Below are 13276 nucleotides of genomic sequence, written 5' to 3' on the forward strand. Positions count from 1 at the left end.
TCTTACGCTTATTTCCTCCCTTAAAACAAAAATCTTATGAAAGTTGTGTGCAGCTAATAAAACGCAGCCTTGCCTTTTGCGTCTTTTTCTGGAAGACGGATCTTGGTAATCCATTTGGCATAGAAACAGAATGGCAGTGCCAGGACAAAGGCACCAACACAAGTACAGGAAAAAAAATTTTTTTTTCCTTTTGAGCTTTGTCCCTGTCCCAGGACCAATCCCATTTCTACAAAGAAGTGAAATCGGAATCCTCTCTAGATGTCACCATAGGGTCTCCGGCCCTCAGCAGCTTCGTAGAGGCGACGGAGTTCCGTCCGCCCCACCTAGCAGGGGCGGGGCGCGACGTCAGCACGTCGGTCCTCACGTCCAGCTGGGAGAAAACTGACTAGAGTCCCCCCTAAGCTGGCTCGGACCGCTTCGCTTTCAGTGCCCAGGAGCTGAGTGCACTGCGGCTGCGCAGGCATGCCGGGGGCGGGGCTTCGGGGCTGAGCGGCCCTACCGGAGAGGCTGCCGGAGGGCGGGGTAAATCCCGAGAGGCCGGAATGATTAGCCGAGGGGCTGCTCCGCCCCTGGCTCCTCCCGCCTCCGCCTCCGCCTCCCGCTCGCTCGGCTTCGGGGTGACACGGGGCTTCGCCGCGGGCAGGGCGGAGGGCAGCCAGGCGGCCCGCGGCGGGGTGGCGGCGGCCGGCCTGTGAGCGCGGTGAGGGGACGCGGAGGTCGGGCGGAAGCCGCCGCCGGGCGCCGAGCGGGAGGGCCCGGGACGCGCGGGAGGCGCAGGGCTGCAGCCGGAGGGGCGGCGGCGGCGGCGGCCGGCGAGGGGGCGCGGCCGGCCCGGGCGGGTCTGGCTGCGGCCGGTTGGCTTGGGTTCCCGGTCGGGGTCCCCCCGCCAGAGCGCTTCGGGGTGGCGCTTCTGAAGTTGATTGGCAGGCCTGACGTTTCGTCTGACTTGCTCTTAATGGGGGCGCGGGCAGGGGATGGAAAGGTTCTCCCGGACCGCTTTGGGTTGGGGTGCGGGGGAGGTGGTCGTCGCTGCCGCGGGGTGCGAGCCCCCTTTCTTCCGGGGTGCAGAGGTTGAGGCCAGGTAGGCTGGGTGACTTTCACTGTGTAGATGGTTAAAACAAACAGACCAGGAATTCCTCGGGCCCTCCTCCCCCACGCCCTGCCCTGCAACGCAGCAAACATTCCCAGCAACTTTTTAAGTAGCAGGCGAGAAATCTCGGGGAGTTGTTGTGTTCCGTTCCGTCTGTGTACCCGGCCCTTTCATGTTAAGGGAACACGTGTGAGTAAGGAGTTGTGTTCCTTTCCATCTATCGATCCATCCCAGTTTTTGGTTGTGAATCTGCCTGGAACATTTTAATACTTTATGTTGATGGTTAGTAGCGTTTCGACAAAAAGGAGTTGCTGGGAGATCAACCGCATTAAAACTGTATCCCTTTGATAGAAATATCTTGATTAAAAAAAAAATATATATATATGGCTTAAAAAAAAACCTTTGGATATTTTTGTATTTCACAGACCTGTTTACCAGCCCAGCTACCACTGATGAAGATGTGTTTGCTGGAGTAGTTGCTGAAAGTGACCCTTACTGACCCGAGATAGTATATTTGTTCCACGTACTTTTTAATTTATCGCACTGTTCCGAGCTTTACTGTAACAACGGCTTGAGAAACTTGGAAAATAAAATAGCATGCTGTGGTCCTGAACCTTCTTTTTGAGGAAATTAAATTAAAGTGCCAGAGTGAAAAGCCAGAATGGCAGCCAGAGAGAGGCTCTTTGAACTTTGGATGCTTTATTGTACAAAGGTAATTGCTTTCCTTTTTATTTCTTTACCTGAAAATACTTGATTATAAAAATTTGTATCCAGCATTATGACCTTAATGGGTAGTGTGCCTGTTTATATTAGTGACCGTGAATTGGCAGGAGTGGTGGCACATGACTTTAGTCCTAGAACCCTAAAGGAATAGGCAGGTGGAGTTCTGTAAATTCGAGTCCATCCTAGCTGACATAGAGATTTCCAAGACAGCTAGGGCTGCATAGAGAGACCCTGTCCCAAAACAGAACAAAATGAAAACAAACACCCAAACAACTCCCCCAATCCTGAATTTAAAACAAACAAAAAACCATGTAAGAGATCTTATATTTCCCATGTTTCTTCAGATTTGAGTATGTTGATAATATTGGCCTACTATTAAAAACTTAAAATTTTTTTTTTGGTTCTCTTCACTGATCTAAAAATTATATAGGTAGATTTCATCCATAAAATAAAAATAAAACTCATTGTGTATAGGATATGCCTTGGGCCTCCCCCTTTTTTTTAAAAGATTTATTTATTTTATGTGTATGAGGTCTTTATCTGCATGTACACCTGCAGGCCAGAAGAGGGCATCAGATCCCAGTATAGATGGTTGTGAGCCACCATGTGGTTGCTGGGAATTGAACTCAGGACCTCTGGAAGAGCTGAGAGTGCTCTTAACCTGTGAGCCATCTCCCCAGCCCTGCATGGGTACTTTTATAGAGGTCAGCGAACAACAGCTTTGTGGGTTTGGTTGTCCTTTACCTTTATATAGGTTCCTAGGATTGTGGGGCAGGTGCTTGACCCATTGAGCCGGGATACCTGCCAAGAATACTTTATTTTTATGCTATTTTTTCCTCCCTCAATTGAGGATAAAAACAGTTTTGTGAAGGCGTGAAGAGTTTTTCCATCAGCCTTTTAAATCATTTCTGAAGGTTATTGATTGAGGTGGTGATTGTGTGATTACCATTATGTCAGGACATCCAGCATCAACTCATTTTGATAGTAAAGTCTGGTGACGGGAGTTCTGTAATTATCCTCTTTTACTTGTATGGGAACTGGTGCAGGTGGCAGTTTGGAGTTTAGAAGTACCTGATTCAGGTCCCACACTTTTTTTATTTTTAATTTTTTAAAAGTAATTTTTAAAAATAATTTATGCAGATTACATCCCGATTGTTTCCCCCCTCGTGTCTTCCCATCCCCCTCCCTCCCTCTGTCACCCTATTCCCATTGCCTAGGTCTGTGACAGAGGGGACCTCCTCCCCCACCATATGACCACAGCCCATCAGGTCTCATTCGGGTAGCCTGCTTCCCCTTCCTCTGAGTGCCACCAGGCCTCCCCACCAAGGGGAAGTGGTCAAATACGGGGCACCAGGGTTCATGTCAGAGCCAGTCCCCGCTCTCCACACAACTGTGGAGAATGTGCTATTCATTGGCTAGATCTGAACAGGGGGTCTAGGTTTTCTGCATGTGTCCTTGGTACAGCAGTGTGTGCGGGCCACCCTGGGTCAGATCTGCCAGTCTTGATGGTCTTGTAGCGTTCCTGGACCCTCTGGGTCCTTCTGTCTCCCAATTCTCCCAGACCACTTTCACCTCAAGTCCCAATAGCAAGTCCCAGCATCTGCCCCAATCCCCCGCTGAGTGGAGACTCTCAGAGGACATCCCTGTTGTGGTAGTCTCCATTTATAAGTGAGTATATACCATGTGCATCTTTCTGGGTCTGGGTTAACTCACTCAGGATGATCATTTCTAGTTCCATCCATTTGCTTACATTTGGCATTCAGAAATAAGTTTCTTTGACCTCCTTGATAGGAATTTTTGCATAGTAAGTTTGATTTTTGGTCACCGAGAAGGGTGCTATATAAAGGGTGTTCTGAAGATACGGCAGTGGTCTGAGAACCATCCTCAGTCTACATTTAAGTTAGCTTAGTTCTGTGTGCTTAGGTTCTCAGGTCAAGGCCTGGAGTTTTACACTGTATATAATCAGGTTCTTTTTTTTTTTTTTTTTAATATTATTTCAGCTCTTTAAAAAGCAAATTATTCCTTAAAAGTCATCTCATTTTTACTGGAATTTATATCTGTACATATATATCTACACAAGTGTGTGCACACACACACACATACCTTGAAATGTTAATATGAAATTTTAAAATAACTTAGGCTTATGTAATTGACTGAAATACCTTTTTAAAAATAGACAACCCTTCTAATAAAAAAGGAATCCATTTCTTCCAGACACTTTTGAAAGTAGTCACTAATATGTTAGCCAAAAGTTAAAATGAAATTTTAGTGTGAATTTGCAATAACTTGAAGATGGTTTGTTAAAAATATATTAAACTTACTGATTTTTTCCAGTTTCAAAATGAGGCATGATAAATGAAATTACATTGTTTTACTAGTATTTTTTTCCAGGTAAGTTCACAATATGTATTAAAAAGACAGTGTATTATTTTTTAAAATTTATTTTCCTGAATATAAATACGAATCCTTTTGTCATGAATTCTTTTTCTCTTTTCTTTCGTTTTCCTTTTTTTTTTTTGTACTGTGGATGGAATTAAGACTTTGAGTATGCTAGGCAAGTGCTGCTGTGTCCCTGAGCTGCATTCAGCCCCTACTGTAAAATTTTGAAGCCTCTCTTCTTGGACAGAAAGATAAATCTGATTTTTATGATTAAAAATTAAACCATGTTTGTTTTTAAATAAAATTTAACTTCTTCTTCTTTCAAAGAGTAGTTGTTTAAAAATGTGACTAAAAAACATACTCTCTCGGTTCACGGATAATAACCAGGTAATAATCACGTAGCTACCAAGTGTATAGCACTCAGGTTAAACTCACCTCCCTACTGAGGATGCTAACTGATGCATTGCTCATGTTTGCACTTTGTAGCCTTTATACTATTTCTGACAACCTCCTCATCAATGCTTCCCCCCCGCCCCCCCAAGACAGAGTTTCTCTGTGTAGTCTTGGCTGTCTTGGACTCGCTTTGTCTTGGACTGGCTTGGAACTCACAGCCTGCCTCTGCCTCCAGAGTGCTGGGATTAAGGGTGTGGGCCACCATACTTAGTTTGGATACGTTTTAAGATCTGTTTGCTTTGGGTTTTATACTTTTGATGAACTTTCATATGATTTGAAGACTTCTCAGATCTTTTAAAAATGTTTTTTCTGCAGCTGAATTCGGAGAGCTTTTTAGACTTTGTGGCTTACAATTGTGAAGTACAGTTTTGGCTCTCCTATTTTGTTTTTTGACCCTGAGTAAGACTTACCTTTTTGTGTCTATTTTTTTCATTTGCAAAGTAATATTGTGTGTTTAAGGAGGATACTTGTCAAACTATTGAGTTTTTGTTTATTTGCTTGCTTTGTTTCTGTTTTTGTTTTTCCAAGACAGGGTTTTTCTGTGTAGCCCTGACTGTCTTGGAAGTTTGTTCTGTCGGCTACGCTGGCCTCAAATTCATTTTTAAAATTTCATGTGTTGTATGAATGTTTTGCCTGCATGCGTGCCTATTCACATTTATGCCTGGTGCCCATGGAGTCTAGAAGAGGGCTTTGGGTCCCCTGGAACTGCAGTTATGGACAGTTGAGTGCTGGGGATTGAACCTGGGTCCTCTGGAAGAGCAACCAGTGCTCTTAACCATTCATTGAGCCCTGTCTTAAGCTTCAATTTTTTTTTTTTTTTTTTTTTTGGTTTTGACCTTTGAAAGATTTGAGAGTAGGTTGGTTTCATTTTTGGTCTTCATTCTGTGAATTATTATATAAGTCTTTTAGTGCTCCTCCTTAAAACTTTTATTATGGAAGTTTTAAGTATGCACAAAGTAGGTAAACCTTTGTCATTCATTTCAACAATGATCAGTGTATAGCATAGTTTTTCTGTAGCTTTTCATATGCCGTGTCTCTACCAAATTATTATTTTTTTTTAAGATTTATTTATTTATTATGTATACAGATCTCATTATAGATGGTTGTGAGCCAATATGTGGTTGCTGGGAATTGAACTCATGACCTTTGGAAGAGCAGTCAGTACCCTTAACCTCTGAGCCATCTCTCCAGCCCTCTACCAAGTTATTTTTAATCAAATTCCACACAAATGCAGATGTTGCCTATAGATATTTAAAAGTATAGCTGTAAAATAATTCTTTCAAATTATCACAGTATGATAATACTTAATAAAAGGTGCATTTATATTCAAACTTCTCTGCTAATCTTATAAGACTTTATTTTCTGTCTGCATAAGTCAATATTTATTTATTTATTTATTGTTTTGCTTTTTGAGACAGAGTCTCTCTGTGTAGACTTGCCTGTCCTGGCCTCGCATTGTAGACCAGGCTGGCCTCGAACTCACTGGGATGTACCTGCCTCTGCCTCCTGAGTGCATAAGTGAAAGTATATGCACTGTATTTTATTGAAAGAAAGTGTGAAACTTTAAAGGGTCTCCTTTACCACACTTTTCTTTTGCTATTTATTTGTGGTAGAAAGCAGTTTTTGACCTTAAGAGTTTTTTACAATCTGGATTTTGCCATGAGTTTTTGAAAATTATTTCTCTTTGGGTTTGGTTGCCTGCAAACTGGCAAGTCTAGAACCTTGATTCCGGTTCTAGATTGGGTATGGAAGGTATAATAATTCATAAACGTAGCTAGTACCAATGACTTTACCTATTTAATGAGGATTTTGCATTACTGTAATGTTTTAGCACTTTCTTGTTTGTTAGGATATGTAGAGAAATGACCTTTCGTCATTTATTGGTGACAGCTTCTTAAAAGGAAGTCATGCTGTATAAATGTTTGATTCTCTTTGTCAGTTTCCAGAACAGTGACTTGATTAACAAAATGACCGGTTTTTCTGGAGTACCAAGTTTATTTTTCATGATTAAATGTAAACAGTGTTTACCATTGTTTACCATATTGCTGTCCTACTTGATTTTTTTGAGGACGCAAAACATTGTATACATACCTGGTTAAAGAAGAAATCTTTGTGATCATGAAGGTCAGTTTCAGGGCAGTGAGGTTTAAGATATTATTCCTGTTTGCCACAGTGCGAAACTGACTTCAGCGCATGTATCTCAGTGTGTCAGTAGTAGGCTGCTCTTGTGACGTTTGGATGCTGTCACTGATTGGTTAGAAAGGTTACTGCATGGACCCTTGGTCTGTTCTGCCTTGTAGAGGAGTGCTGTGGGGTATGTCTTGTACTTCTTCATCCGAATTCAGTTGCAAGACTAAATACTAGAGATTAAAAGTCTTCTGAGTAGAAGCTTGTATCTTAGCAGGTGGATCATCACATGTGAAATTGAACATTTGGTAAAACACTTGTTTTCTTTTTGATAACCTTTTTTAATTTTCTAAAAGATTTATCTATTATTATATATACAGTATTCTGCCCCCATGAGTGCCTGCACACCAGAAGAGGGCATCAGATGACATTATAGATGGTTGTGAGTCACCATGTGGTTGCTGCTAATTGAACCCAGGACCTCTGGAAGAGCAGTCAGTGCTCTTAACCTCTGAGCCGTCTCTCCAGCCCAAGTTTTTTTTTTTTCCTTAAGTTAACAAGTATTTATGGAGTGTGCTCTAATTTTTAATGGATGTGCATATTGAATAATCAAGCCAGACTGATAAAGGTATATATCCTCTCACATCATTACTTTGTGGTAATTTTGTTACCAAATGTTTTGGGCCCAATTTTCTTACCTTGTCCTTCTAGGAATAGGGTTCACTTGCATTGTTAGAAATAGGACTATCTGCAGGGTGTGGTGGTGTACGCCTTTAATCCCAGCACTTGGAAGGCAGAGGCAAGAGGATCTCTGTGAGTTCGAGGCCAGCCTGGTCTACAAAATGAGTCTAGGACAGTCAAGGCTACATAGAGAAACCCTGTCTGGAAAAACCAAATAAAAAAAAGGAAAGGAAGAAATATGTTATCTATAACAGATTATTTGTTAACTTTATATAGTAGTTATTACATAGAAAGGATGATAAGAAGGAACAATATTCCTGTTCTCTGAAGATTATTATAGTACTGGATCTGACCACTAATTCAACTTACATGAAGTCTGAACTTTCTTGTTTTCAAATAGTCATCCCCACCCAGGGTCAAGGATTTGATTGACAGTGCATTGCATTTCATATAGCTCTTAAAAGTTAAACATTAAATTTGAACAGCTCTAACCTAGTTTCTGATTTTAATTTATTAGTTAGTAACTACTTCTCTGGATATATTTAAGAGTAGGCAGTTAAAAGACAGCTGTTTAAGTGTCTTCTGACATCATTTCTTTGCTTAATCTTAAGGCAGGAACAAAAATAGAGGCAAGTTTTATATAACTGTATACCAGCTTGGGTAATTATTAAGCATCTTTGGGAATTTATGTGCTTGTGCCTTCTCTTCCTCTTCCTCTTCAACTGCTGCTCTTGGAAAAGATGCTGCTGCTGCTGTGGCGGCTGCTTCTTTTCCTCTTCCTCCCCTTCCTCCTCTCCTTTTATTTTTTAGCGTTGCTGATTGGACCTAGTAATTTGCACATAGTAGGCAGGTCTCCTGCTGAGCTATATCCTCAGCCCTGTTTTAATTTTTATTTTCTGAGGTAGTGTCTTACCAAGTGTGGCCTTGAACTCACTCTGTAGCCTATGCAGGTCTTGAACTTTGACCTCTTCCTGCCTGAACCTAAAAGTAGCTGGGATTACAGACATGTACCATCAGGCTTGACTAAGATATAGTTCTAGCAGACGTTTATGCATGCCACAGCTAGTTACTAGGATATGTAGAGGGGAAATTGAGCATCTCAGATTTCTCAGTAAGATTTACATTTATTTTGTAGTAGGAGAGATAACTCAGTGGTTAAGAGTGGATGCTCTCCAGGAGACCCGGACTGGATTCCCAGCATCACATGACAGCTCTCAAATGTCTGTTACTCCAGTCCCAGGACATTGAGTGACCTCTTGTGGCATTCAGTGACCTCTCAGGCACACAAGCGGTGCACAGACATACCCAGAGACAAAACACTTACACATAAAGTAAATGAGAAGTTGAAGTGCATTTTCGTTCTTGATGGTATACATTATCACAAAGTGATAGAAAGGTGACATTTTGAAATGTGCAGGTTAGATTGAAAGGCAGGGTTCACTAGTAATTTTGTTTTTCAGACTGGATCTCATTAATCCTAGGCTGGCCTAGAGCTTTTAAAAAATTATGTTTATTTTATTTTATTTTCAGTGTGAGTGTTTTTGGCTACATGTGTGTGCTTGGTGCTGTGGCGGTCAGAAGAGGGAGGACGTTGGAATCTCTGGGACTGGAGTTGGGGCTGATTGTCCTGGGAACAGCAACAGGTGCTCCAGCCGGGCTAGGACTGTTGAGTATTGCAGCCTTATCCTCAAGTGCGGACGCTGTAGGGCTGTCCCGTCTTTCTCTGTTATTGCTGAGATTCAGGGTACATGAGAAATTAAGTGGAGCTACTAGAAAAGGATCCAAAATTTAGATCTAATTCTGCTTTTCATCTTAAGTACCTCAAATCAGGTCATCTAGTTTCTTTATATTTCTATCTTCTCATCTGTTGGGAGAAATAAAGTAGCTTTTATTTCTCTCAAAGTTGTTAAGGAAAAAATGAATTTGTTTTATTTACATGTACATTAGAAGTAAGAAAATGCAGTTATTAGTATTTTATATCATAATTTTCAATGGCCTATTTGTAGTCAAGGTCAGTTTTTCTCCTTTTGCTAGGAGTGAAGCTGAGCTAATCTTCAGAAGATTGGTATTCGGCATAGTCCTTAGCAATCTTGAATAATGATGTGGATTTTTATTTTCCTCAACTTAGAGCCGAGTTTGTTTTGGACCTTGGTGATGCTCCATTTCCTGCTCTTGGCCTTTGTCCTTCTAAATTTGGAATATGACTGAAATAAATAGTTCTGCAGTGAGCTCAGAGTAAAGTTCCTTTTCAGAATAGAAGTTCTGCTTTATGATGAAAGGATTTAATCATGTTTCATATACATAAAAAGTCATTCATCTCTTTTATATGGACTTGAAAAATTGTATTGTTGACTCTTAATTAATGTTTGTTTTAGGACATTAGATGTGAAAGTAAGAAATGAATATTTTGTGTCAGTAAACCTGAAGGTTGTCTTTAGGAAATGTACATGAGCTGTGTACTTTGCTTTGTGCTCATTGTGCACTGCTCTTAAAAAATAGTAATAAGATGGCATGAAAAATTTTTTTATTATTGGGCTGGGCATGGTGGCATGTGCCTTTAATTTGTGCATTAAGGATGCAGAAGCAGGTAGATCTCTGAGTTTAAGGCCAGCCTGGTCTCAGGTTACCTTGGCTGTTTAGCGAGATCCTGTCCTAAAAATCACTTTTTTTTTTTTCTGGTTTTTTCGAGACAGGGTTTCTCTGTGTAGCCTTGGCTGACCTAGACTCACTTTGTAAACCAGGCTGGCCTTGAAAATAAATCACATTTTAAAAAGTTGTTTTGCTGATCTAAATGTCCCTGGTGGTAGTTGGTTGGTAGTGTAAGTAGCACTTAGTCTATGTAGCATTGTGCTTAGCTAGAGAAGAGCCTGAATAGCCCCAAGTTGTGGAAACTGACACGTGGCAAGCCATTAGCAAGCTAGTACAAGATCACTAGGGTTTTCAGATACGCATTCCGAGTTTCCAGTCCTTGAGGGATGTTCAGGTACTTCATATATAGACATGGAGTTCAAAAGGGAGGCCTGTGCTAAAAGGAAATATTTGAGAGTTATTTGGAAATTATAGGCATAAAAGGAAGTCTTAGAACTAAAGAACTTTTATTTAGGAGGAGAGAGAGGCCAAATGTTTCTATTCTTACACATACAAAGTGCATGTTAAGGGACAGCTAGGAGTATTGGTTCCTCAGTAAGCAGAATGGTGTTTGAAAAGGGAATAGTCCAGAAGAATGCAACATAGCACCCAAGAAAAGCATGGGAAGGCTGGGTGTGTTGGTATATATATTGGCTTCTAGTACTCAGGAGACTAAGATGAGAGTTCAGAGTTCTAGAACAAAATGAAAAAACTAGGGCTGAGGAGGTGGCTCAGTGGCTAAAGTGCTTGTTTTGAAAGTCTAGGAGCTAGAGTTCTGATGCCGTCAGATACCAGCTGCAGTGGTGCACGTCTGTAATTCTAGTCAGCCTACAGTGAGAGAGGAGTTGGAGATAGGAGAGTCTCTGGAAGCTCATGGAGTAGCAAGCCTGAGTGTGCTCAGTGGTGAACAAGAGACTGTGCCTCAAATGAGGTGGAAGGGAAGGTCCACCACCCAAGGCTATCCTCTGACCTTTACATGGGTTCTTGGCATGTATACATACATACTTATAATCTTTCTCCCTCTCCCTCTCCCTCTCCTTCTCTCATCCCTCTTTCTCTCCCTTTCTCCTCTTCCCTCTCTTTCCCTCTATCTCAAAGAATACTCCCCCAAACATACATTGGATTTACTTTTCAGAGGTTATTAGTAGTGTCAGTAAAAGCAGTCAAAAAGTGTGGTAATGAAAGATGTTAAAAATAAAATTTATTTATTCATTCATATTAGGAATTGAATCCAAGCCCTCATGCATGCTAAGCAGGTGCAGTACTATTGAGCTATAAAACCCTTGTCCTCCCAATTTTGTTTTATTTTTATTATTAAATTTAGACTTGAATTTTTTTTAAAGATTTACTTACTTATTTTATTTATTTGAGTGCCCTGCCTGCATGTACATGTGCATACCTGAAGAGGGCATCAGATCACATTAGATGGTTGTGAGGCACCATGTAGGTGCTGGGAATTGAACTCAGGACCTCTGGGAAAACAGCCAGTGCTCTTAACCTCTGAGCTGTATCTCCGCAGCTCCTAGACTTGAGTTGGTTACTATGCTGCTTTTATCATGTAAAAAGGTTTCCTTTTGTTGTTTTATTAATAGCAAACTGGTCAAGAATATTGGTCTATAGATAACACTTTGCAATCTAGAACATTGGAGCAGTCTCAGATTTCCAAAAATCCATCTGTAACTCTAGAGAATTACACATATATGTCTGAATGACATATGGGACTTACTACTCTATGAATTGAATAGTTGTAAATGTTTCCAGAACAATACTGTTTACAAGATAGGTACTCCCTTCATATGATCCCTTGATCATTTAGAAATAAATATGAATAACACAAACTTCAAAGTTTCTTTTCTTTTTTCTTTTTTTCTGAGATAGGGTTTCTCTGTCACACTGACTGTCCTGGACTAACTTTGTAGACCAGGTTGGCCTCAAACTCGTAGAAATCTACCTGCCTCTGCCTCTTGAGTGCTGGGATTAAAGGTGTGTGCCACCACTGCCCTGTTAGAAATAAAGCTCTGATCAGTTATTGTATCCGCATGTTGATTTGCCCTTGTTATGGTTTCCTTTACTGTGAAATTATGGGGCAAATTTACTTGAATGGAACTGGGAGGGTGGCACACACCTTTAATCCAAGCAAAGGCAGATATGATCTCCAAGTTCTAGGCCAGCCTGGTCTACAGAGAGAGTTTACAGGTCCGTCAGAGCTACATAGATCCTGTTTCAAAAAGCCAGCCCCACCAAGGACCACCCCCCAAACCAAAAGCTACAACAAAAAAGCTTTTACTGTAAAGTAATGAAGAATTGGGACCAAGAAATCCATTCTGTCACAGCTTTCTGGATCATAATTTTCATATCCTTCCTATAGTAACATGTACTTTCTGTTAATCTCAACTGAAAAACTATGTTCAGTCCTGATGAGACTTGATGTGCTGGAGTTGGCTAGCACTCCCCTTTTCTGAGGGGTAGGGGAGGGACAATAGGGGAAAAGGGAGGGAACGGGCTACAATGGGCATGTAAAGTGAATAAATACATAAGTGAATTTTAAAAGACTCATTACTCACTCAGCCTTGAATCAGGATCTTCTGATGTGCATTGTTGATTCCAGTTGTAGTTCTCTTAATACTGCAGACTAATTCAGAAGGCACCATCAGTATGTGTCCCTCACAAAGCCCACAGCTAGAACTGAAATCAGAGTGCACAGTAGAGACTTTAGGAAAGGGAAGAAAGATGTATATAAGCAGTAGTTCATGGCAGTTCTGAAAACTGAACAGTCCCTGTTCCTTCCACCTCTAGAGAATTACATTGCCATGGTTTTATTTCCCCCTCCCACCACCCCAGCTTACTCTGTTTCTTCTGGCTCTGTGCTCTTGGAAATTCTTATTTTTGCATAATTTTTCTTTTTTAAAATCTGAAGGTGTAAGAGCCTTCTCTTTATTTTGACAACACAGCTGGGAGAGCTTGGTATGTTTGAAAGTCAAGAAGATGGGTGCTCTGCTAGCTCTGCTTCTTGCTATCTCTTGTCTGTTGTATTGTTTAGTAGCTCCAGTGTATACTCTGTATTGGAATTAAGGCTACTGTTTGTTCCTTATTCTGATAGTAAAGGTCGCGTTTTCTCCACTGTTTTAGGCTGTATGTATGTTTTTTGTATATAGTTACAAAGTTTGGCTTATAGGTTAGTGTAATTTATAATGG

General features: G+C 41.0%; 1 protein-coding gene across 1 annotated transcript in view; it reads left to right on the top strand.

Moving 5' to 3' along the window:
* Positions 1–963: 963 nt before the first annotated feature.
* Positions 964–13276, top strand: part of Nbeal1 (neurobeachin like 1) — a 147238-nt gene continuing 134925 nt past the window's right edge. The window contains 2 exon segments of the mRNA XM_051153879.1: positions 964–1081; positions 1516–1802. Coding sequence (XP_051009836.1) covers positions 1752–1802 — 51 coding nt within the window. The 5' untranslated portion in view covers positions 964–1081; positions 1516–1751.

The sequence above is a fragment of the Acomys russatus genome, chromosome 12 (genome assembly GCF_903995435.1).
Source record: "Acomys russatus chromosome 12, mAcoRus1.1, whole genome shotgun sequence".
NCBI classification, from domain to species: Eukaryota; Metazoa; Chordata; class Mammalia; order Rodentia; family Muridae; genus Acomys; species Acomys russatus.